General features: G+C 52.8%; 3 protein-coding genes across 12 annotated transcripts in view; 1 reads left to right on the forward strand and 2 right to left on the reverse strand.

Annotated features, from left to right (window-relative positions):
* Positions 1-27: 27 nt before the first annotated feature.
* Positions 28-9,452, reverse strand: SARS2 (seryl-tRNA synthetase 2, mitochondrial). 2 transcript variants are annotated; one of them, XM_006068683.4, is made up of 16 exons: positions 9,170-9,452; positions 6,447-6,542; positions 5,651-5,680; positions 4,981-5,121; positions 4,845-4,899; positions 4,494-4,557; positions 4,145-4,250; positions 3,359-3,406; positions 2,790-2,898; positions 2,479-2,524; positions 2,301-2,388; positions 2,111-2,220; positions 1,000-1,093; positions 804-896; positions 626-691; positions 28-527 (listed from the first exon to the last, which is right to left on the reverse strand). In XM_006068683.4, exons 1-16 carry the CDS (start codon positions 9,434-9,436, stop codon positions 384-386), a joined length of 1,557 nt encoding a protein of 518 aa, XP_006068745.3. In that variant the 5' UTR covers positions 9,437-9,452; the 3' UTR covers positions 28-383. The 2 variants fall into 2 exon arrangements, with proteins under 2 accessions (XP_006068745.3, XP_025124868.3); XM_025269083.3 differs by lacking the exons at positions 28-527; positions 626-691; positions 804-896; positions 1,000-1,093 and adding an exon at positions 1,119-1,767.
* Positions 9,449-11,548, forward strand: MRPS12 (mitochondrial ribosomal protein S12). Of its 4 annotated transcripts, none has more exons than XM_025269087.3 (3): positions 9,449-9,757; positions 10,186-10,253; positions 10,896-11,548. In XM_025269087.3, the coding sequence occupies exons 2-3, from the start codon at positions 10,205-10,207 to the stop codon at positions 11,264-11,266; spliced, it is 420 nt and encodes a 139-aa protein (XP_025124872.1). In that variant the 5' UTR covers positions 9,449-9,757; positions 10,186-10,204; the 3' UTR covers positions 11,267-11,548. The 4 variants fall into 4 exon arrangements, with proteins under 4 accessions (XP_025124872.1, XP_006068748.1, XP_006068747.1 ...); XM_006068686.4 differs by having other exon boundaries at positions 9,449-9,741; XM_006068685.4 differs by having other exon boundaries at positions 9,449-9,687.
* A 1,003-nt stretch (positions 11,549-12,551) lies between these two features.
* Positions 12,552-23,911, reverse strand: part of FBXO17 (F-box protein 17) — a 32,217-nt gene continuing 20,857 nt past the window's right edge. For 4 of the 6 annotated variants that reach the window (XM_006068677.4, XM_006068681.4, XM_006068682.4 and 1 more), the window contains exons 3-7: positions 23,338-23,706; positions 18,387-18,498; positions 16,436-16,531; positions 15,769-15,904; positions 12,552-13,650 (exon numbers count right to left, since the gene is read on the reverse strand). In XM_006068677.4, the coding sequence (XP_006068739.2) occupies positions 13,507-13,650; positions 15,769-15,904; positions 16,436-16,531; positions 18,387-18,498; positions 23,338-23,689 (840 nt within the window). In that variant the 5' untranslated portion in view covers positions 23,690-23,706 and the 3' untranslated portion in view covers positions 12,552-13,506. The remainder of the gene's footprint in view (positions 13,651-15,768; positions 15,905-16,435; positions 16,532-18,386; positions 18,499-23,337; positions 23,707-23,911) is intronic. The other 2 variants (XM_045163468.1, XM_045163469.1) reach the window with 2 other exon arrangements.

Raw genomic sequence — 23,911 nt, forward strand, 5'->3', positions numbered from 1 at the left:
TCCCTCATTCACAGACCCACACAAGCCTTTGTTCTGACCATTTATTAGGGAACCTTCTCTTAACCACTGAGGGTGGGAAGAAGGAAGGAGGCATGGAGGCCTCCTCTCCCTCTCCTCCACCCTCCCCCAGACCTCCAAGTCCCCTTGGAGGAACCACTCCTTCCCACTGCAGGCTGGGACCCTCAATGACAACAGGGTCTCTGACTGATCCCCAGGAAGAAGAGGCATAGGAGAGGTGAACCCTGGAGTCCAGAGGCCCAGGTGGGGAGTGGACATGAAGAAGGTGGATGTCAGGACAGACTCAGGACACCAGGTCCCAGGGCCCAGGGACCCCTAAGCTCCAGGAAGTGGTGACAACCCTACTGGCCCACAAGGATGAGTCCTCAGCTCGAGGCAGGCTGGCCCGGGAGCCTGGGCTTCTGGGGCTGGTTGGGGCCGATGTACTGGAGAGGCACGTGGCTGGGGGTGGTGATCCGATCGGTGCCGAGGTAGGGCTGGAGGGCAGGGGGCACGAGCACCGAGCCGTCCTGGGGAGACAGCAGGCCTCAGGCGGCTGCCCGGCCGGCCTTCCAGCCTCCGGCCTCCACCTCCCACCATGGGATCCTCCCGCCGCCCCACCCCTCACCTTCTGCTGATAGCTCTCCAGGAGGGCGATGAGGACACGAGGGACAGCACAGCCCGTGGCATTCACCTGAGAGGAGGGGATGCTCAGATCCAGGCTCCAGTGGGCCCAGGGAAGGGGCTGCGGTGGTGGGTCTCCAGTGTAGGGGCGCAGGGCAGGGCGGGCGAGGGTGTGGGCTCACCGTGTGTGCGAACTGCAGCTCCCCAGCCTCGGTCTGGAACATGATGTGTAGACGGCGGCTCTGGAAGTCCGTGCAGTTGGAAGCACTGGTGACCTGGGCGTGGGGGCGGGCTGGGCTGAGACGATGGGCCGTGGGGAGCAGTGGAGGGGAGGGTCCTCTTTCCCACCCTGAGGGCCCCGCCGGACAGGGGGCTAACCTCGCCGAACCGGCCTCGCCCTGGCATCCAGGCCTCGATGTCGAACTTGCGGTAGGCGGGCAGGCCCAGCTCCTGTGTGGGCATGTCCAGGACTCTGCAGCCCCGGAGAAAGACAGGGCGAAGGACAGCAGATGAGAGGTCGGGGGGAGGGAGGGGGGCGCAGTGGGAGGCGATGGAAGGGGAGGAAGCCCCAAAAGAGGGAAACGGAGGTGATAAAGAGATGACGGTGGCAAAGGGGACGAGATGGCCAAGTCACCGGGCTGTTTGTTCACCAGGGCTCTTCTTCCTTCTATAGATAGCAACAGCACCCCCAGATTTCTGTAATGGGTCACTCAGAAAAAAGTCTACCCTCCTCAGCCTCTCCTGAAAATGTGTGACTGACAGGGTGAGAGAGGCGGTGGGGCTCCCGATGTCCGGTCACTCCCTTAGAGGGAAGGGGTGTGCCCTCTCCCCAACCTCCCTTCCCACTGGAAGGTAAAAAGCTGTCCTGGGGCTTCCCTGGTGGCTCAGTGGTTAAGAATCCACCTGCCAATGCAGGGGACATGGGTTCGATCTCTGATCCAGGAAGATCTCACATGCTGTGGAGCAACAGAGCACACGCGCCGCAACTACTGAGCCTGCGCTCTGGAGCCCGGGAGCCGCAACTACTGAACCCACGCATTTCAACTATGGAAGCCTGAGCGCTCCAGAGCCCGTGCTCCACGAGAGAAGTCACTGCAAGGAGAAGCCCGCACACGGCCACTGGACAGCAGCTCCCGCTCGCTGCAACTGGAGAAAAGCCCGCACAGCAATGAAGAGCCAGCACCGCCAGTAACAATGATAAGTAAACAAAACAGTATTTTAAAAAGCCATCTTGGACTAGGCAGATGAGACAGCACGCTAGGGTCGGGGAGTCACAGGAGGGAAGGGACCTTGTCTTGACACTGGACTTGATAGATAGACATCCTATATACAATCCTAACACGGGCAAAAGAGGGCAGGGGAGAAAAGGTGGTGAGGGTTTTCAAGATGCGGGAGCACCCAGCCAGCCTTCCCCTCCTCCCCACCCCTCACCCTCTGTCCCCGACCCCAGACCCCACCATCCCTCTCAGCCCCTGGCCCCTCCCCGCACCGGAAGTGCAAGCCCAGCTCTGTCAAGATCTCCATCTGAAGGGACAGGAACTCCTCCAGCAGCTCTGAGCTCTGCTCCAGCCCAGGCCCTGTCACCCCGAACATCTCCACCTGGGGCAGGGCGAGGGGCACAGGAGTCAGGAGGCGCTAGGTCGTTGGGGTGTCCCTGCCACAGTCCTAGCTATGCCAACCTTGGTGAAGTGGTGTACTCGATACAGCCCCCACGGCTCCTTCCCCGTGTCTGTTTCCGCCCGGTAGCAGGTACTGGAACAAACCATCCTGGCGGGGGGGTGGGGTGGGTAAGTGGGGTCAGGGAGAGGACAGGGGATGTCACAGGTGGGGACAAGTTCTACAGGAACAAGGCATCACCTGATTGGCAGGTCCCTGAAGGCCACGGAGTGGTCCATGAAGTAGCCTGGGAGGAGAAGGGGACAGAAGGGGTCAGCCAGGGCCACCATCCATCCATCCACAGGAAACCTTTGTGGGAATTAGAAAAGGTGTCCCTTCTGGCAGACACAACCTCATGTCAGGACACGTGGCTGAACAACCTACACAACTGTACGTGTAGGCCCTGGGCGGGCAGCCGTCACCCCCGGGATGCTCCCGGCTGCCCGCTTTCCCTCCCGCGCCGAGGACCCGAGGGGCTCTCGCCCTGCTCTGGCCCCCAGGTGCGCTCTCACCTGCAAGTCCTACCTCCGCTGTCCCGGCCAGGTTGAGGTCTTCAAAGCGGGAGGGGTCGATGTTGTAAATTTGGGATGGCTTGGCATTTGGCGTCATCCCACAGCCTTCCTGGGGAGGAAGCCAGAGGACAGGTAACCTCGGGGGCCATTCTGTCGTCACATCCCTGGCTCCTCCCCTGGAAGGAAGGGAAGCACCCTGCGTGCGTGTGCATGCTCAGTCACTCAGTCGTGCTGACTCCTTGTGACCCCATGGACTGCCGCCCGCCAGGCTCCTCTGTCTACGGAATTGTCCAGGCAAGAAGACTGGAGGGAGTTGCCATTTCCTCCTCCAGGGGATTATCCTGACCCAGGGATCAAACCCACAGCTCCTGCATTGGCAGGCGGATTCTTGACCACTGAGCCACCTGGGAAGCCCCAGATTCACCCTGAGTTCCCTATTATGACATGACCCCCTCAACCCAACCCCAGGGCAGTTTCTTCGGCGGAGACAGGCTGGTCTTGCTGCCTGGGGCCCTCATAACACGGCCTGACACATGGCTGGGCATGGGGAACGGAGAGTCCTCACTTACAAACACAACTCCTCGGAGAAGGTCTGGCACCGTCATGGGGGTGAAGCCCTGGGAAGGGGTAGGGAATGGGGTGAGGAGCAGAGCCAGGACCCCCACCAGACCCCAAGCTCAGGCCTGAAGAACGGACACTGCAGAGGGGACTAACAGCTCCCCCGTGTCACTCTGAAACCCATTCCACTGGAGAGGACACTGAGGCAGGCCCGAGCAGTGGGCATGGAGCTGGCCCTGGGGTGCTGGGGCCCTGTCACTGGGGCCTCCCAATGTCCTCACTCAGGTTACCATACAGGGCAGTGGAGGTGTAGTTCTCCGTACAGATCTGACTGTGTCCCCCACCAATGAAGACCCTCTGTGACTTCCAGTGCCCTCAGGACATGTCCGGGTCCCTCACTGTGACCAGCGTCCCATTGGTCGCTGCATGACCAGCCCTCAGCCCTTGCCGACCCCCCGTTTCAACAGACACTGTTCTTTCCCCAACACTCTCTGTCCACTGCAGGCAGGCAGTGAGGGCCAATGGTGACAGGTGCAGGCTCTCAGGCCAGTCCCACACACGAGCCAGAGGTCCTGGACAGTTCCTCCCTCTCCAGGCCTCAACTTCTCCATCTCTAAAGGGGACAGTAATAGCACTCTCCTCTTAACGCTGCCCTAAGAATGAAGTATGCCAATGATACACAAAAGCTCTGAAAACAGTGATTGGAGTAGAGGTCACCCCCTTCTCTCCACCTTGAGCCTTTGGAGCTCAGCGTGGATGCCACCCCCTCCAGGCAGCCCTCCCATCCTGGCCCATACCCGGTGGATTAGCTTGTTGAGTGTGAAGTTGACCAGGCCGTGCTGCAGGAGGGCCCCAGCCCCGCGCAGGTAATAGGAGCGGTGGCCAGACACGTGGGACAGGCGCCTGGGAGACAGATGGGCAGACAGGTGGGGGCCTGTGGGCCGGGGCTGGTGGGGGAAGAAGGGGGGGACTCAAGCACCCTGGGGCAGAGGCCCAGCTGCCAGGCGGGAGGCCGGTCATCAAACATTGATGCCGGGCGAGGCCCTGGCGGTTCCACACCCCGTGCTGAGCCCAGTGAAGTGGAGCCGGCAGCCAGCTGCTGGGGTGGGGGTTGCTGAACGGCAGGCTCTGGGAGGGGGTGCTCACTTCTGACGGATGATGTCGAGTTTCTCGGCTATTTCCAGGTGGCCCCGGGGTTGGAAGGAGAAAGCTGTATGTGGATGAAAAGCAATGGGGTAAGAGGAGAAGAGACAGGGAACAGGGGATAGAGAGAAAGAGGATTAGAGAGACAGTGGGGGGAGAGGGAGGGAGAGAAAAGGAGAGAGGGGAAGAGAAAGAGCCAGACACACGCACACACACATGCGCACACACAGGAACACACACACACACATGAGACAGTGTGAGAAAGCCCAGGGCTCTACGGGCTCTGGCCACAGTCCCAGACCCCAGGAGCCCCCGCCCTCAGCCTGGGGTCCCCCAGCCTGGGCTGTGGCCTACCTGGCTTGTCTCCAACCACATGGAGCACGCGGGCCTGGCTTTCGTCCCCGACAGGCTGTGGGAAACAGCGGGTGTCAGAGAGAAAGTGGCGCCGGACAGGGCCCTGGCCTCCCCTGCCGCCCAGCGAGGTGCTCACCACGTCTGGGTGGGTCTGGTTGGGCAGCCTCAGCGCCCGCAGGTAGAACTGCTCTTCGAGCTGGGCCTCCTTGGGGTAGAGGAGTGTAAGCTGCTTCCGGATCTCCCGGCCATGCGCCCGCAGACTCTGATATTGGGGGTCCTGGGAGCGGGACACGTGCGGTCAGCCCAGGAGAGGATAACCTCTGCGGTGGACTTTGTTGCTTCTTCTTCGGGCTCAACATCCTGAATTTCCTTTCAGGAACCTCCCCTCACCACCTCGTGGCACGTCCACAAGGACATGCCTCTGGCTTGGCCTACTAGAACATTCCATTGCTTGGCCAAAGTGATTGGCTTAAAGACAGGCACGTGATCCAAGACAAACTCATGACAATCAGCCCCAGGGCTTTGTCTGGAAGTATCAAGAAAATGGCCCTCTTTGCACCAGACCTTGTCTTCCCTGCCCCCAAGGGGAGAAAGCTGAACCAAATATGGAGGAGCCAGGAGCTGGATCCAGCTGTACCTGAAGCCAAGATTTTTAGTTTTATGAATCAACAGAGCCTGTTGCTATTTTTCTTACTCCTACTTGAGTTACGTTTTCCATCACATACAATGGAGACTTTATGACTGATAATGGTTATCTGTGCTGCCCACCCCCGATCAGGGACAGGATATCAACTCTCTGTAGTTACCTGCTGCACTTGATTGTTGTCCTGGTTTACCTGGTAGAAAAGAGACGAGGAGGTGATTAGAGTGATGAAGTTGGGGATGAGGGGGAGGGGAAAGAGGGGTGAAAGGTCAGGGCTAGGGGATCTGAATTCCTTGCTCTGCCAGTGCCTGGCTGGACCCTCCTCCACTCTGTACCTCAGTTTCTCTATTAGTAAAACTGGGAGGAGGCAAGATAACATAACAGCAATCACACCCTGTAGCTCAGTTTAGTGCTGCCTCATGTCTAGCCATGGGCAGAGGACTCTCAGATGATCCTTTTTCTTCATAACCCCCACTATGAGGTTCGTATCAATGTGATTCCCATTTTGTTGATGAGAAAACTGAGACTGGGAATGGTAAAGTCTATGAGCATGCATATGGAGGCCTGACACCAGCGGTCTTTGATACTCGGAACCTTCTGTGGTCCTGAGCACCAGGGAATGCAGCAGAACTGGGTCTGAAAGTTGGGTGCCAACCAGAGTGTGCTCTTGGGCAAATCTCTTCCCCTCTCCAAGGCTTGGTATCCTGGTCTGTGAAATGGGCTCAGGGCAGGAGCTCCCCAGTCAGGCTGTTGCATGGTGTCCCCCAGATGATGAGCTAGGGACTTCCCTGGTGGTCCAGTGGTTAAGAATCAGCCCCAGGGATGCCTGGCCCTGGATGGCTGTGGTGTGAGACGATGAATGTCCATATCCTTCAAACTCCTGAAACTGGGTTTCCCGTTACCGGTAGCCAGAGGCATCTTGCTGCCATCCCCACACCTGCCCAGGACCCCGTGCTCACCACCAGGGCCCGCACTGCCTCTGTCACGGCCTCCTTCTCCTCCTCCAGGCTCCGGATCTGTTCCCGCAGCTGCCTCAGCTCCTGCCATGTCGAGATCTGGGATAAAATATACATAGAATTTTGCACATTAACTGTTTTTTAAGTGTAGGTTTCAGTGGCATTAAATACGTTTATATTGTGCTATAGCATCACAGCTACCCATCTCTGGAACCACTGAACCTTCCCAAACTGAAACTCTGTACCCATTAGACATTCCTGCCCCTGCCAACTACCATTCTATATTCTGTCTCTGTGGATTTGACTGAGACAAATCCAGAAGCCTCACAGAACTGGAATCACACAGTGCTTGCCCTTTTGCGACTGGCTTACTTCACCTAAGCTAAGCTAAGCTAAGCTAAGTCACCTCAGTCGTGTCCGACTCTGTGTGACCCCATACACGGCAGCCCACCAGGCTCCCCCATCCTTGGGATTCTCCAGGCAAGAACACTGGAGTGGGTTGCCATTTCCTTCTCCAGTGCATGAAAGTGAAAAGGGAAAGTGAAGTCGCTCAGTCGTATCCGACTCCTAGGGACCCCATGGACTGCAGTCTACCAGGCTCCTCCGTCCATGGGATTTTCCAGGCAAGAGTACTGGAGTGGGGTGCCATTGCCTTCTCCATTACTTCACATAGCATAACGTATTTAAGGTAAATCCATTTTGCAGTATGGGCTTCCCAGGTGGCTCAGTGCTAAAGAATCCACCTGCCAATGCAGGAGACACAGGGGTCGGGAAGATCCCCTGGAGGAGGAAATGGCAACCCACTCTAGTGTTCTTGCTGGAAGATCTCATGGACGGAGGAGGCTGGCAGGCTACAGTCCATGGAGTTGCAAAGAGGCAGACATGACTGATCAACTGAGCAGTCACATTGTAGCATGTGTCAGAATTTCCTTCCTTTTTAAGGCTGAATATTATTCCATTGCAAGTATTTACCACATTTTCTTTTACAAGATTCTTTTTGATGTGGACCATTTTTAAAGTCTTTATTGTATTGGTCACAGTATTGCTTCTGTTTCACATTTTGGTTTTTTGGCCTCAGTGCTTGTGGGGTCTTAGCTTCCTGGCCAGGGATCGAACCTGCATCCCCTGCTTTGGACCATGAAGTCTTAACCACTGGATTACCAGGGAAGTCCCTATCACATTTTCTTTATCCATTCATTGATTAGTGGACACTTGGGTTACTTCCACCTTTTGGCCACTGTGAATAATGCTGCTATAAACACGAACATACAGGCATCTGTTTGAGTCCCTGCTTTTCTTTTTTTTTTTTTGGGGGGGGGGGGCGGGTATGTACTCAGAAGTGGGATTGCTGAATTACATGGTAATTCTATGTTTAATTTTTTGAGGAACTGCCATATGTTTGTTTCTTTTTAAATTAGCTTCTCTGAGCCTTAGTTTCCCCTCTGTTAAAATTGTGGAAATAATGGCACCCATCTCATAGGGTTGCTGTGAAACTTAAAGGAGACTCATCTGCATAAAGCACTTATACTAGATTGGATGTATGGGGTAGGGGGGGGTGTCCAAGAGAGGGCTGGGAGGATTTGGGGTCCCTATCACCCCCAGCATTTCAGCAGGGTCTAGAAATATGGCAATTCCAGTCCTAGTTCACCAGCATGTCGTATTATGTACATGCTGGCTTTATTAGTAGTAGCAGCAGTATGAATGTGTGTGTTAGTCGCTTAGTCGTGTCCAGCTCTTTGTGATGCTATGGACTGTAGCCCACCAGGCTCTTCTGACCATGGAATTCTCCAGGCAAGAATACTGGAGTGGGTAGCCCTGCCCTTCTCCAGGGAATCTTCCTGACCTAGGGATCAAGCCTGGGTCTCCTGCATTACAGGCAGATTCTTTACCGTCTGAACCACCAGGGAAGCCCAGTAGTATGAATATTAATATTCACTGCCTTATTCTCAACACCAGGTACAGAACATAAGCACTCCCTAAATATGTTCAAAAACACATTCGTTCATAAAATAACACTACTTAACTGCCTGATCGGAGAAGGCAATGGCACCCTACTGCAGAAGTCTTGCCTGGAAAATCCCATGGACGGAGGAGCCTGGTAGGCTGCAGTCCATGGGGTCGCTAAGAGTCGGACACGACTGAGCGACTTCACTTTCACTTTTCACTTTCATGCATTGGAGAAGGAAATGGCAACCCACTCCAGTGTTCTTGCCTGGAGAATCCCAGGGACGGGGGAGCCTGGTGGGCGACGTCTATCGGGTCACACAGAATCGGACACGACTGACACGACTTAGCAGCAGCAGCAGCAACTGCCTGATACTTGTGGGGTAAGTGCATAACTCTTCCTCTCACTCCCCTAAGGCAAGAGTCTCCCCTTACACACTGATTCATATCTCTGTTCCCCGTTTTCCTTTGTGGCTTTACCATAAGCCTGGCAAGAGGTCTGAGCACAAAGGACGCGGGAAGACAGTAAGTTCCCAGCACGCTTTATGGACTAGGAGCATCATGGCTATATGGACAGTAGGGCCTTAGCACTCCGTGGTATCTGACACGTACTTAGGTGCCAGGCACAACACATTGGCTCAACTGGGAAGGAATTAAAATTCTTGTGATCAGAACGCCCCCTGCGGGACAGTATCTTGTAAGCCCATTTCGTCCGTAAAGCGAACAGCCAATAGGCAAAGCGGACCGGCCCCGCGGTGGTTGGGCCGCGCAAGCGCACTCACGATGCCGGGCAGATCCTTAGACCGCAACTCCCCCTTGCGGAGATCCAGCGCGCGCGCGGCATCTTCCGGGTATGCGCACAGTGGTTCCATATCCAGCTGAGGGAGCGCGCTGTAGCCCTCACGCGCGTGTTCGTACAGGAGGTTCCGGTCCTGTCTCTCCGTAGCGAAACTTCTCTTGAAGTTCTGGTTACAGACACAGCCTCCTCGAAGCCGCAGGCCCCGACCAGCTACTAGAGGACCCAAGCGCCGCACCATGGACGCAGCCATCTTGGAAGGCGGACAAGGAGTCACGCACCCTTCGTCCCGCCCACTACTCATTTAGACCAATTACAAAGCTGCTGCTCTGCTCGAGACTAGCCAATCAGACCCTGGGAGGGGTAAAGCCCTTCCATGCCTCAAAAAAACATAATTCAATGAGAACAGTTGCCCGAGATTGACACTATCGTTGTCCAATCGTTCTCTGTTCCCCGCAGATCGAGCTAGAAATCGGTTTCGGCGTGTCGGCGGACCGGGCTAGGGTCGGTAAAGTCTACAGAGCTCGAGTTCTCCAAACCTCCGGGCTCTCCCCTCAGGTTCCCGTTTTATTCTGTATGTGAGCAGAGACAGTTGGCTCCCCGAGAGCTTATTCAGTGCAAGCCTAAACTTACGGAGGGACTTTCTGTTAGCAGCGTTAGGGGTTGCGGTTATACGGTAGAGGAAATTGCTTAGATTTGACCGGAAGGCTAAATAGGGAGGGTGGGGGAGAATTTGGGGTTCCATTGTGGCTCAGCTGGTAAAGAATCCGCCTGCAGTGTGGGGCACCTGGGTTCGATCCTTGGGTTGGGAAGATCCCCTGGAGAAGGGAAAGGCTGCCCACTCCAGAATTCTGGCGTGGAGAATTCCATGGCCTGTATACTCCATGGGATCACAAAGAGTCGGATATGACTGAGTGAGTTTCATTTCACTAAATAGAGAGAGTTGGGGAGAATTTGGACCCTACCCCAATGAAGGCCACTTTCTCTTATCCCCTTATACAGGGACTCTGCAGGCGGTGGGATGTCTTGGTCCGGCCTTCTCCGTGGCCTTAGCATGTCCCTAAATTATGGTAAGTGGGGGGCTTGGGGTTCCCCTGGGTGGGAATTTGGCTCTTCATCGGACTGAGATGGAGCCATAGGGAGGCTCTGAGCAGGGGAGGAATGTATCTGACCCAGTGTCCACAGGGTACCTCTGGCTGCGTGTGGGGAGCAGACAGTAGAAATAGGGAGACTTGGGAGGAGGAGGACAGGAGAGTCCAGTGAGAATCAAGGGTAGACAGGACCAGGGTGGATGCTGTGGAGGAGGAAGGGGATTCCGATCAGTTGTGAAGTCTCAGTTGACAGAATCTGCTCATGGGGATGGGAGTGGGGTGACAGGAGTGACACGGCCCAGAGACCAGCCTCCCCTCCGCCTCATAGGGTGGCTGTGGGGCGGTGTATGTTAATGTAGATACGATGCATAGAACAGTACAGGACACAGTGGAAACCTGTGAGTTAATTCTTACGAAATGCTTAAAAAAGAACCCGACACATGGTGATTGCTCCATAAATGTTATTAATATTACTCTCAGCCATGAGTACCCCCAGCCATAAACAAATATAGCCCCGGGAAGTACTTGGAACGGTGCCTCAAACAAAAGAGCCAGTGGCTGATGCTATTATCTGTTCGCTGGGATAATAATCTCTCTTCCGCCCTCTTGGTGTCTCTCCAGGCCTAGCCCTGGCCCCCCGGCCTTGGGGCACGCGTCCCATGGCCACCCTGAACCAGCTACACCGTCGGGGCCCCCCGAAGTTTCCACCTTCGAAACCAGGCCCGACGGAGGGCCGACCACAGCTGAAGGGCGTGGTCCTGCGCACCTTTATCCGCAAGCCCAAGAAGCCCAACTCAGCCAACCGCAAGTGTTGCCGCGTGAGGCTCAGCACTGGCCGGGAGGCCGTCTGCTTCATCCCTGGAGAGGGCCACAACCTGCAGGAGCACCACGTGGTCCTCGTACAGGGCGGCCGCACGCAGGACCTGCCGGGTGTCAAGCTCAAGGTCGTGCGCGGCAAGTACGACTGTGGCCACGTGCAGAAGAAGAAGTGACTGTGGGGACCCGGTGGGTGGATCATCACGCAGAACTTTCTTTCCCTCGGTGCACCTGCAGTGCCCTCAGGAAGCAAGTCCAGCTCTAGAAGTAGCTGGTCTGGGTTCAAAGCCCAGCCCCATGGACCCTTAACCCATAGGGGTCCTGGGCGCCCCTCTCCCAACACCGTTGGCTTCCATGCTGGCTCCAACAACCTCTTCTGCTGGGACAAGACTCTGTACTGCCATCTACTGGGGAGGGGTTGCAATAAAGACCCCAGCCCCCAAGGTTTGTGACCTGAACCCTCTTGTGTGGTATTCACCCTCTTTGTGGTCTTGGCAACTGGATATCCCCCCGGCCTCAATTTCCTTCACCAGAAAAAAAATAACTCTGCTCACAGTATCCCCTCTGTTGGATTTGGTGACGATTAAACCATATGCTTTTACGTGTATAATAGCACATGCAGTGACTGCTGTTCCACGCTTTGCAATCAGGTGGGCAGCGCTGAGGTCCAGTTCCCCTTCCTTCAGGCCAAGGGCCTGGACATGAAAGCCCTCCTGTCAAGCTTCCTCATCTGAAAAGTGCCAGTAATTGTAACGTTGGCAGCAAAAGGGTGTTGCTAGGATTGGTTGGCGTGCATGGTTCTGCTCAGACACACACACCTGTGTTCAAATCCTACCTCCTCCGCCTCTTCCTTGCTCTGTGACTCCGGGTATATGTGTTCCCCACTCTGGCTCCATTTCCATGGCACTGAGAGTGATGCGGACCTCACCCGATCACGTGCTTGGCCAGGTTAGAGGTTTTTTTCCTCTGTTTTTTGGCCACACCGTGCTGCATGTGGGATCTTAATTCTTCTACCAAGGATTGAGCTCTCTCCCCTTGGACTGGAAGTGCAGCGTCTTGCCCACTGGACCACTGGGGAAGTCCCGTGGTTTTAAGATTTGGGAGCTGAGCATATATCACTGGGCTCTGGAGCCCAACGTCTGGTTCAAGTCTGGCTTCCCCTACTTCCCGGCGAGGTGACCCTGGGCAGGCCTTTTAAACTCTGAACCTGTTTCCTTCTGGACCAAATGGCAGTGACAATGGGGTACCTCCCTGAGAACTGCTGGGAGAACAGCTGAGAACAGGCAGGGGAGCTGTTGGCTGAGTCCTGGTGACCCATCTGTGTTCTTGAAACTCACCCACTTCTTGCATGGCACTTAGTACCCCTGAGGTTCTCACTATTGGAAATAACCCACATGGCCTTTTAGGGTCAGAGCTGGGGGCAGACAAGCACATCAGTTACAGATAAAATCCCCCATCAGCTCACACTCTGCACCAATTTTTTATTAAGCTGGCTTGTCAGCTGCACTCAGCTAGGGAAACAGTGGGAGACATCAGGGGAGCCTTGCTCCCGGAGTCCTTCTCCAAGTGGGCTCAGGTGTGGAGAAAAGGAGGCTGTCATCTTGGCAGAAGGAGAGCTGCCCGACACAGGGCCAGGAGGTGGGGGTAGAGGATACAGTTTGGGGGTCAGTGCAGACTGGGCCTTAGGAATTCTGAAAGAAATGGCACCTGTATGGCTCAGAGGAGAGGAGCTGTTGGGTGTGGTGCTGGAGGAGCTTGCATGGGCCCCACTACTGAGTCCCAGAGATTACCCCAAATGAGAGGATGGGTTCCCTTTGAGGCCCCTGTTGGTCCCCCCGAGGACAACCTCTGCTCCCTGCCAGCAATTGCCTTACTTCCAAAATATGCTGACAAGAGTCCTTGTCCAGGATTGTTAGCAGCATTCCTCTATTTTTAACCTGGGTTTGGCCTTTGCTTTTTGACTCAGTGGGTTCGATCCCTGGGTTGGGAAGATCCTCTGGAGAAGGGAATGGCAATCCACTCCAGTATTCTTACCTGGGAAATCCCATAGACAGAGGAGCCTGGTGGGCTACAGTCCATGGGGTCATAAGAATTGGACACGACTTGGTGATTAAACCAGCATCAACTGATCAGCACACATGTGAGAAAGAAGTTTACAAGTACAGTACAGGTCTCTGAGTTACTCTTTGACACTGCCCTGGGGAAGCAAGTGACCAGCCTGGTTGGATCCCTGGTTTCTTGGCTGAAGCAGCAGCAAGTGGGGTTCACTGGAAGAGTGCCAGGAACAGGCCACACAGGACCTCCTCCGACCCTTCCACAGGCATCCTCTGGCTCCTGGCTGCAAAAGCTGCCCTTGATTGACGTTAGTGTCCGGCAGATGGCAGTCTGTCCTGGAAGGCTGGGTCAGGCTGGTTAGCTAGGACAGGCGGATCCTGACCCTCACACTGGAGTGGGTCACAAGGGTGCCGTAGTGCCCCACCCAGGAACGTGTGTCTCTTCCATACTGCTCAAAAGACACGTAGCGGATACCCTTGCCAAAGTTGGTAAAGACGTGGGAGACCTGTGCAGGGAAGGAGAGGGAGGGAGTGAGGCTCCAGGGGCTCCTCTTCCTCCGTCTCCTTGACATATCATCTCCATCACCTGACCCTGCTCCAGGCACTGGGGATATCTCAATGAAGAAAGCAGCCCAAAGAGCTCCTCCTGGGACTTCCTTCTAGTCCAGTGGTTAAGAATCTGCCTGTCAAGGCAGGGGACATAGGTTCGAGCCCAGGTCCGGGAAGATCCCACATGCCCTGGAGCAACTAAGCGCGTGTGCTGCTGCTGCTGAACCCACAAACCCTAAAGCCTGTGCTCTGCAGCAAAAGAAGCCACCGCTGTGAGAAGTCTATGCACTGTAACTGGAGAGTAACCCCTGCTCGCTGCAACTAGAGAACAGCCTTCATGCAGCAATGAAGACCCATTGCTGCCAAAAATAAATAAATAAATCTTTTTCTGGTGAAGCTGAGAGTCTAGACTCTGATGCTGAAGACAGAGGGGGGAAAGGGTGGAGGAAATTCTGCAAGTGGGTGGGGTTGTAATATGAGTAAGCAAGGGCTGCACTGAGATGACATTTGAGCAGAGACCTGGTGGAGGTGGGGATCTGGAGGAAGACTGGTCCAGACAGAGGAACAGTGCAAAAGCCCTGAGGTGGCAGCGTGCCTCGAGCAGAGTGAGAGAAGTAGGAAAGGGTGTCAAGGAGGCAGTGGGCAGAGCACGTGGGGCATTTGAAATGGGCCCCAAAAAGACTTTGGCTTCTGTCTTTTAATTTTTTGAGGCCATGCCACTGGGCTTGTGGGATCTTAGTTCCCCCACCAGGGATGGAACTTACGCCTCCTGTAGTGGAAGCACAGAGTCTTAACCACAGGGAAGTCCCTTGCTTCTGGCTTTTTTGGTAATTTTTTAAATTGAGCTGAAATTCAAATTCACCTAACGTACCATTTAAGACTACAATTCAGTGTATTTTTTTTTTTTTTTGCATATTTGTAATATTATGCAACCATCACCACTATCTAAATCTGGAACATTTCATCACCCTAGGAAAAAACCTCAAATCCATTAGCTGTCATTTCCAATTCCTCCCTCCCTCTGTCCTCTGGCAACCACTAATCTATCTGCTTTTTGTCTGTATGTTGTTCAGTCACTAAGTCATGTCTTAATCTTTGCAACCCCATGGATTGCAGCATGTCAGGCTTTCCTGTCCTTAAATATCTCCTGGAGTTTGTTGAACTCATGTCCATTGACTTGGTGATGCCATCCAACCCTCTCATCCTTTGTCTCCCATTTCTCCTCCTGCCCTCAGTCTTTCCCAGCATCAGTCTTTTCCAGTGAGTCGGCTCTTTGCAGTCTCTAGGGCTTTGCTTATTCTGGAAATTTCATATAAATGCTATCATACAATATGTGGCCTTTGTGTCTGACCTCTTTCATTTAGCACAATGCTTTCATGGGTCACCCATGTTGAGGTGTGAATCTGTACTTCACTCCTTTTTATAACTGCATGATAGGATATTGGCTTTTGTTCTGAGATGTAGCCGTGGTAGGGTTACAGGCAGGTGAAATCTGTGGTCTGACCCGCTTTTTTTTTTTTTTAATTCACTTTTTAATAGCTTTCTAGATGCTGAGTCTGTGTGTTGGGTTGGGATTGGAGGGAGAAGATCAGGAATTGAACCAGAAGACCAAAGGTTACTTTGATAAGTGAGGTATGATGACCGTGACAGCTTAGGCTCAGGAGCCACTGTGGCTTTGAATCAAGCCCTGAATGCTTTAGGGTGAGTTTGGGTGTCACTTCCATCCCTCAGTTTCCCCAACTCTAGAATGGGGATGGAGCAAGGATTTTGGTTCACCACATGCATTCCAGCAAGGATTTTGGTTCACCACTGCATTTCGAGCAACTACAGCAGTGCCCAGTACACAGTAGGTGCTCAATAAATGTCTATTGAATAACTAGGTCATTGTGCTAATGAAATAAATTAATGGGTAAAACTTTTGGACAGGCCTGTAATAAGGGCTTAATAATTGTTAGCTATTGTTATTATAGATACAGATGGTGGTGCTGAGAGCTGAGAACCGAATTTGAGCAGGGTGAGAAGTGGATGTGCCCCTGGACAGGTCAAGGGTGGTGTGGACGGCGGTCTGGACCCACCTGTCGGCAGCCTCTTTCAGTCCACTGAAGGACCGGGTTGGGTGAGGCCGAGAACTTGACCACTTCATTTTCATACACGTCCAGGAGGCGGACCCGAAGCCGGTAGATGCAGCCGCAGTTCTCCCGGGCACCCCACCTGCCAGGTGGTGGTGAGCCTTCACGTCTCCGCTACCCACTTAGGTCTCTGGCCTCCAGGAACTTTGATGATGCCAGGCCTGGGAACCTAGGGGGAGGAGCCTAGGTGCCCCTGAGGTGGAGCCAGAGCTTGGAGGAGGAGCCTGGGTGTCCCTGGGGGTGGGGCCAGAGCTTGGGGGAGGAGCCTGGGTGTTCCTGGGGTGGAGCCAAAACTTGGGGGAGGAGCCTGGGTGTTCTTGAAGTGGGGCCAGAGCCTGGGGGAGGACCCTGGGTGTTCTTGGGGTGGAGCCAGAGCTGGGGGAGGAGCCTGGATATTCCTAGGGTGGCGCCAGAGCCTGGGCTCGCTAAAGGTCCGTCCCTGCCTGGCTCTGCTACTATGAGAGCATAGCTTCCCTTCTTTCAGCCTCACTATGAAGGGGACACAGTAGCAGTGCCAGCCCGTGGGAGTGACAGGGTGTGAAATGAGCCCCTTCTGTAGACCTGCCACCTCCACCGGGGTGGCGGTGTGGGCAGGTTGCCACTCTTCACTCACCAGTCGGCCACACAGATCTCGATTTGGGCGCTGTCGAGCAGCTCCTGCCACACCCCTTCCATCACCAAGTCCACAAGCTGCCTCTTAAAGCACCATCTAGGAAGAGGGGGATAATGCGGGGTGGAGGGCCAAGAGTTCCATCATTCAAATCACAGCCCACAAATCACCTCCTCCTGGAAGCCTCCCCTGACTATCCTGTCTGAAGCAGCCCCTTAGGGCTGCTCTACCAGACAAGACGTATAATGGGCTGTGGGCATCCCTGTTGGCCTCTCAGATTCCCCTCCATCATTCACTCCGCTGTGGCGCCAGAAGTCTGGACCATATGCAGGCTTGCCCCTTATATTTGTGGGGACCAGAACATGAATGCAAATAGAGGCACACCATAGTAGACATCTGAGCGAGAGTTCTGAGGTCTCCTCACAATCCAAGAGGCCCCCCGTCTAAGATTGTGTTGCCTGTATGGAAGGGTCTCCCTTCCCCTCTACTTGCTGTTGGGTCAGTCAAGGGAAACTTTAGCAGCAGATAGAAGGGAGAAGGCCATGGCACCCCACTCCAGTACTTTTTGCCTGGAAAATCTCATGGATGGAGAAGCCTGGTAGGCTGCAATCCATGGGGTCACTAGAGTCAGACAAGACTGAGCGATTTCACTTTCACTTTTCACTTTCATGCATTGGAGAAGGAAATGGCAACCCACTCCAGTGTTCTTGCCTGGAGAATCCCAGGGACAGGGAAGCCTGGTGGGCCGCCGTCTATGGGGTCGCACAGAGTCGGACACAACTGAAGCGACTTAGCAGCAGCAGCAGCAGCAGCAGAAGGGAGAAGAGAGTGGAATCAGGGTATTTATCCTCCTGGCTCCCTCCCAAGGGATCATAGTGGGGCTTTGTGTCTCTCCAAGAAAGGACCTTCTCCACAGTGCCCTCTCCTCCCAGCTTTCTCTGTCATCATGTTTCAATAACTGTTTTCTCCCTTACCCCTGCCAGGCCTAGGGGTGATAATGTCCCTTCCCCCTAGCCTAGGGTCCTACAGTATCTCTTGTGTTCTGCCTGTACCTTTGTAAATAGTCCTTCTTGAATTTCAATGTGCCATAATAACAGAAATAGTGATTTATCATGAGAACTGATAAACTGACCAGAACAGAGTGCTCAAGGACACACCTAGCTATGTATGGGAACTTCATAAATGATGGAAGTGGCGCTGACATTCCATGGTGAAAGGAAGGATTCTTTAGTACATGGTGTTGGGAAAACTGGCTCAGTATATAGAGGGAAAAACAAAAAACTGGATCCTTACCGAACATCACATTCAAAGGTGGATTAAAGATCTAAATGTAAAAGATAAAACTATGAGGTTACTAGAAAAAAGTAGAAGTGAACACTGTTAGGATCTAAGGGGAGGGAAGGATTTTTTAAACAAAATTTCAAAAACAAATTCTAAAGCAAAAAGATGAATTTGATCATACGAAAATAACAAAGAATGCCATGGACACACTTAATTCATATGGTAGAGTGGGAGATTTCTGTAATGTCCAGGATGGAAAAACAACTGACATCTAGAATATATAGAAATTCTTGTATATCAACGAGAATAAGACATCAACCTTAATAAAAATATGAACAGGCAGGGACTTCCCTGGTGGTCCAGTGGCTAAGACTCCATGCTCCCAGTGCAGGGGGCCTGGGTTCCATCCCTGGTCAGGGAACTAGATCCCACATGCTGCAACTGAGAGTTTGTATGCCGCAGCTAAGACCTGATGCAGCCAAATAAATAAAGTAAGTGTTAAAAACAGGAACAGGTAACTGACAAAAGAGGGAATTCAAAAGGCTAACAATTATTAGTCGAATGACTGAGTACATGCATGTGGGAAGGAGAGTGTGAAAGTGGGTGAGGGTGAGGATGAGGACTGTAGGGTAGGGTTCTCCCTCCCTCGCCCCAGTGATCAAGGGCCACTCACTCGAACGAAGTCACGAAGCAGGTCTGGGAAGGAGCGCCCGGCATCATTATGAGGTTCTTTTCCACGGCCCAGCCATTCCCGCCGTGCTCCACCTCCCAGCCTCTGAAGCCCTCTGTGGGATATAATAGGGTTAAACACGGGGGATTCGCGCTCCAGCTTGCCCAGGAGAGAGCCCACCACTACCTAATGTGCTCGGTCCACCGGCCCCTCCCTCCTAGCAGGCAGTCTTTGTGGACCGCTTCACTCCGCGACCGCCTCACTCAGCTCGGTGCATCCACTCAGCTTCTTCTCAGCCTCCCTGGGCCCAGTCCCCTGCCCTGCCTCTCTTAAATCTCTTGAACCACTGGACTTTAATTCTGGCCCCGCCCGCCGGGGGTGCTACCTCTGGGATCCTCCAGCCTTGACCCCGCCCATTTACTCAGTCCCCCTTCCCACAGCCTCTCAAAAAGGCCTGATAGTTCTATGCAAGCTCCGCCCCCTGTCAGAGCCCAGTCGGTTTCTCCCCAGCCCTCCCCTGACCCCTCACCCTTTAACTACTGCCCACTGAGTTGAGGGGACTTCCTCAGTGGTCCAGTGGCAAACACCCTCTTTCAACAACACAAGAGAAGACTACACATGGACATCACAAGATGGTCAATACCGAAATCAGATTGATTATATTCTTTGCAGCGGAAGATGAAGAAGCTTTTGACAATCAGCAAAAACAAGACCTGGAGCTGACTGTAACTCAGATCATCAGCTCCTTATTGCAAAATTGAAGAAGTAGGGAAAACCACTAGACCATGCAGGCACGACCTAAATCAAATCCCTTATGATTATACAGTGGAGGTGATGAATAGATTCAAGGGATTAGATCTGGTAGACAGATAACTATGAATGGAGGTTTGTAATATTGTACAGGAGGCAGTGACCATAACCATCCCAAAGAAAAAGAAATGCAAGAAGGCAAAGTGGTTGTCTGAGCTGAGAGAAGACGAGAAGCGAAACGCAAAGGAGAAAGGGAAAGATACCCATTTGAATGCAGAGTACCAAAGAACAGCAAGGCTTCAGCAATATGTAAACCGTGAACTTCCAGATGTTCAAGCTGGTTTTAGAAAAGGCAGAGGAACCAGAGATCAAATTGCCAACATCCGCTGGATCATCGAAAAAGCAAGAGAGTTCCAGAAAAACATTTCTGCTTCATTGACTATGCCAAAGCCTTTGACTGTGTGGATCACAATAAACTGTGGAGAATTCTTCAAGAGATGGGAATACCAGACCACCTGACCTGCCTCTTGAGAAATCTATATGCAGGTCAGGAAGCAACAGTTAGAACTGGGCATGGAACAACAGACTGGTTGCAAATAGGAAAAAGAGTACGTCAAGGCTGTATATTGTCACCCTGCTTATTTAACTTATACACAGAGTACATCATGAGAAATGCTGGGCTGGAAGAAGCACAAGCTGGAATCAAGATTGCGGGGAGAAATATCAATAACCTCAGATATACAGATGACACCACCCTTATGGCAGAAAGTGAAGAGGAACTAAAAACCCTCTTGATGAAAGTGAAAGAGGAGAGTGAAAATGTTGGCTTAAAGCTCAACATTCAGAAAACAAAGATCATGGCATCTGGTCCCATCACTTCATGAGAAATAGATGGGGAAACAGTGGAAACAGTGTCAGACTTTATTTTTGGGAGCTCCAAAATCACTGCAGATGGTGATTGCAGCCATGAAATTAAAAGATGCTTACTCCTTGGAAGGAAAGTTATGACCAACCTAGATAGCATATTCAAAAGCAGAGATATTACTTTGCCAAGAAAGGTCCATCTAGTCAATGCTATGGTTTTTCCAGTGGTCGTGTATGGGTGTGAGAGTTGGACTGTGAAGAAAGCTGAACGCCGAAGAATTGATGCTTTTGAACTGCGGTGTTGGCAAAGACTCTTGAGAGTCCCTTGGACTGCAAGGAGATCCAACCAGTCCATTCTAAAGGAGATCAGCCCTGGGTGTTCTTTGTTTTTTTTTTTAACTTTACAAAATTGTATTAGTTTTGCCAAATATCAAAATGAATCCACCACAGGTATACATGTGTTCCCCATCCTGAACCCTCCTCCCTCCTCCCTCCCCATACCATCCCTCTGGGTGTTCTTTGGAAGGAATGATGCTAAAGCTGAAACTCCAGTACTTTGGCCACCTCATGCGAAGAGTTGACTCATTGGAAAAGACTGTGATGCTTGGAGGGATTGGGGGCAGAAGGAGAAGGGGATGACAGAGGATGAGATGGCTGGATGGCATCACCGACTCGATGGACATGAGTCTGAGTGAACTCTGGGAGTTGGTGATGGACAGGGAGGCCTGGTGTGCTGCGATTCATGGTGTCACAGAGAGTCGGACATGACTGAGCGACTGAACTGAACTGAAAGAACAGCAAGGAGAGGAAAGAAAGCCTTTTTAAGTGAACGATGCAAAGAAATAGAGGAAAACAATAGAATGGGAAAGACTAGAGATCTCTTCAAGAAATTTGGATACCAAGGGCACATTTCATTCGAGGGATGGGACAGAAACCATAAGGGACTAATTGAAGCAAAAGAGATTAAAAGGAGGTGGCAAGAATACACAGAAGAACTACACAAATAAAGGTCTTGCTGCTAAGTCACTTCAGTCGTGTCCGACTCTGTGTGACCCCATAGACGGTAGTCCACCAGGCTCCCCCATCCCTGGGATTCTCCAGGCAAGAACACTGGAGTGGGTTGCCATTTCCTTCTCCAATGCATGAAAGGGAAAAGTGAAAGTGAAGTCGCTCAGTCGTGTCCGACTCTTCGAGACCCCATGGTCTGCAGCCTACCAGGCTCCTCCGTCCATGGGATTTTCCAGGCAAGAGTACTGGAGTGGGGTGCCATTGCCTTCTCCAATAAAGGTCTTAATGACTGGGAAAACCACAATGGTGTGGTCACTCAGAGCCAGACATCTGGAGTGTGAAGTCAAGTGGGCCTTAGAAAGCATTACTATGAACAAAGCTAGTGGAGGTGATGGAATTCCAGCTGAGCTATTTCAAATCCTAAAAGATGCTGCTGTTAAAGTGCTGCACTCATTATGCCAGCAAATTTGGAAAACTCAGCAGTGGCCACAGGACTGGAAAAGGTCAGTTTTCATTCCAATCCCAAAGAAGAGCATTGCCAAAGTTAACGTTCAAACTACCGCACAATCCAATCAACTCACAAGCTATCAAGGTAATGCTCAAAATCCCTCAAGCTAGGCTTCGACAGTATGTGAACCAAAATCTTTCAGATATACAAGCTGGATTTAGAAAAGACAGAGGAACCAGAGATCAAATTGCCAACATCCAGTAGATCATAGAAAAAGCAAGGGAATTCCAGAAAAACATCTACTTCCGCTTCATTGACTACACTAAAGCCTTTAACTGTGTGGATCACAACAAACTGTGTAAATTATAAAAAATGGGAATACCAGACCACTTTACCTGCCTCCTGAGAAACCTGTATGCAGGTCAAGAAGCAAGAGTTAGAACCAGACATGAAACAACAGACTGGGTCAAAACTGGGAAAAGAGTACATCAAGGCTGTATATTTTCACCCTGCTTACTTAACATCTATACAGAGTACATCATGTAAAATGCCGGGTTGGATGAATCACAAGCTGGAATCAAGATTCCTGGGAGAAATATCAACGACCTCTGATATGCAGATGATACCACTCTAATGGCAAACAGCAAAGAGGAACTAAAGAGCGTCTTGATGAAAGTGAAACAGGAGAGTGAATAAGCTGGCTTACAACTCAACATTAAAAAAAACTAAGATCACGGCATCCAGTCCCATCACTTCATGGCAAATAGATGGGGAAAAGTGGAAACAGTAGCAGATTTTATTTTCCTGGGCTCCAAAATCACCATGGATGGTGATTGTAGCCAGGAAATTAAAAGACGCTTGCTCCTTGGAAGAAAAGCTATGTGTATTAAAAAGCAGAGATATCACTTTTCTGACAAAGGTCTGTATAGTCAAAGCTATGGTTTTTCCAGTAATCATGTATGGATGTGAGAGTTGGATCATAAAGAAGGCTGACTGCTGAAGACTTCATGTTTTCGAATTGTGGTGCTGAAGAAGACTCTTGAGACGCCCTTGGACTGCAAAATCAAACCAGTCAATCCTAAAGGAAATCAATCCTGAATATTCATTGGAAGGACTGATGCTGAAGCTCCAATACTTCGGCCACCTAATGGGAAGACCCGACTCATTGGGAAAAACCCTGATGCTGGGAAAGCTTGAGGGCAGGAGGAGAAGGGGACGACAGTGGATGAGATGGTTGGATAGCGTCACCGACTCAATGGATGAGTTTGAGCAAATTCCAGGAGATGGTGAAGGACAGGGAAGCCTGGCGTGCTGCAGTCCACGGGGTCACAATGAGTTGGACATGACTTAGTGACTGAACAACTGAGTCTACAGTTCCAGCAGAGCGTCACCTCTGCCACGGCTCCGCCCCTTGGCGCCTCCTCCTCTGTCTTGCCAACCAATTTGTACTCCCTCCACTGAAGCTCCAATTCTTTGGCCACCTGATGCGAAAGCCGACGCATTGGAAAAGACCCTGATGCTGGGAAAGATTGAAGGTAGGAGGAGAAGGGCACGACGTAAGATGAGATGTTTGGATGGCATCACTGACTCAATGGACATGAGTTTGAGCAAGCTCCGGAGATGATGAAGGACAGGGAGGCCTGGCGTCCTGCAGTCAATGGGACCGCAAATAGTTGGACAGGAGCGAGCAACTGAACAACACTGCCCACAGTCCCTGGCTCCTCCCACTCAGTGTGTCTCTTCCCCAGCTCCTCCCTGGCCTCGCCCACCCAGTTTCTCAAGGACCTTGTCCCTTGGCTCCTGGCCCCGCCCACCCATCCATGGGGTCTCTTCGGTCCCACCCCTGGCCCCGCCCCGCCCCTCGGCCCCACCCCCGGCACCCACGCTCTCCGCAGGAGTTGAAGATGAGGTTGCGGCCTAGGGGCGCTCTCAGGCAGTAGCGCGCCAGAGCGCATAGCGGGAACTCTTCCTCATCCTCGCTGTTGGGCGGGCAGCGCTGGGCCACTGAATAGAGGGCGCGGCCCTCCGCGCTGCGGTCGCGAGCCAGCTGCAGCAGCCAGACGGTGGGCCCGTCCACCACGTCGCGCCAGGCGCGGCACACCGGGCGGCAGCGCATCACTAACGCGCGCGGGGGCACGTGGCTCAGCACCTGCACGAGCAGCTCCGGGGGCAGCGCGTCCAAGGCTATGGGCGGGTCCGCGGGCAGCCGCCGCCGCCTCGAGGGCCGGGCGCCCATCTCCGGCCTCCAGAGTCCTGCAGATAAAGAGAGGAGTCGTCGGGTTAGGGCAGCCTGGCCTCCCTCCAGCTCTCCTTCCAGGACGCAAGGAGAGCTTAACCGTGACCTCACCAGGTACACGGGCGACCGGGAGGCTGCCAGCTCTAAGAAATTCAGCATCTGGTTCCTGCCACTTGGCTCCAGACGGCGACCGGTTTCTCCCCAACTTTCCCCCTTGACCAA

The sequence above is a fragment of the Bubalus bubalis genome, chromosome 18, assembly GCF_019923935.1.
Source record: "Bubalus bubalis isolate 160015118507 breed Murrah chromosome 18, NDDB_SH_1, whole genome shotgun sequence".
Taxonomy (NCBI): Eukaryota; Metazoa; Chordata; class Mammalia; order Artiodactyla; family Bovidae; genus Bubalus; species Bubalus bubalis.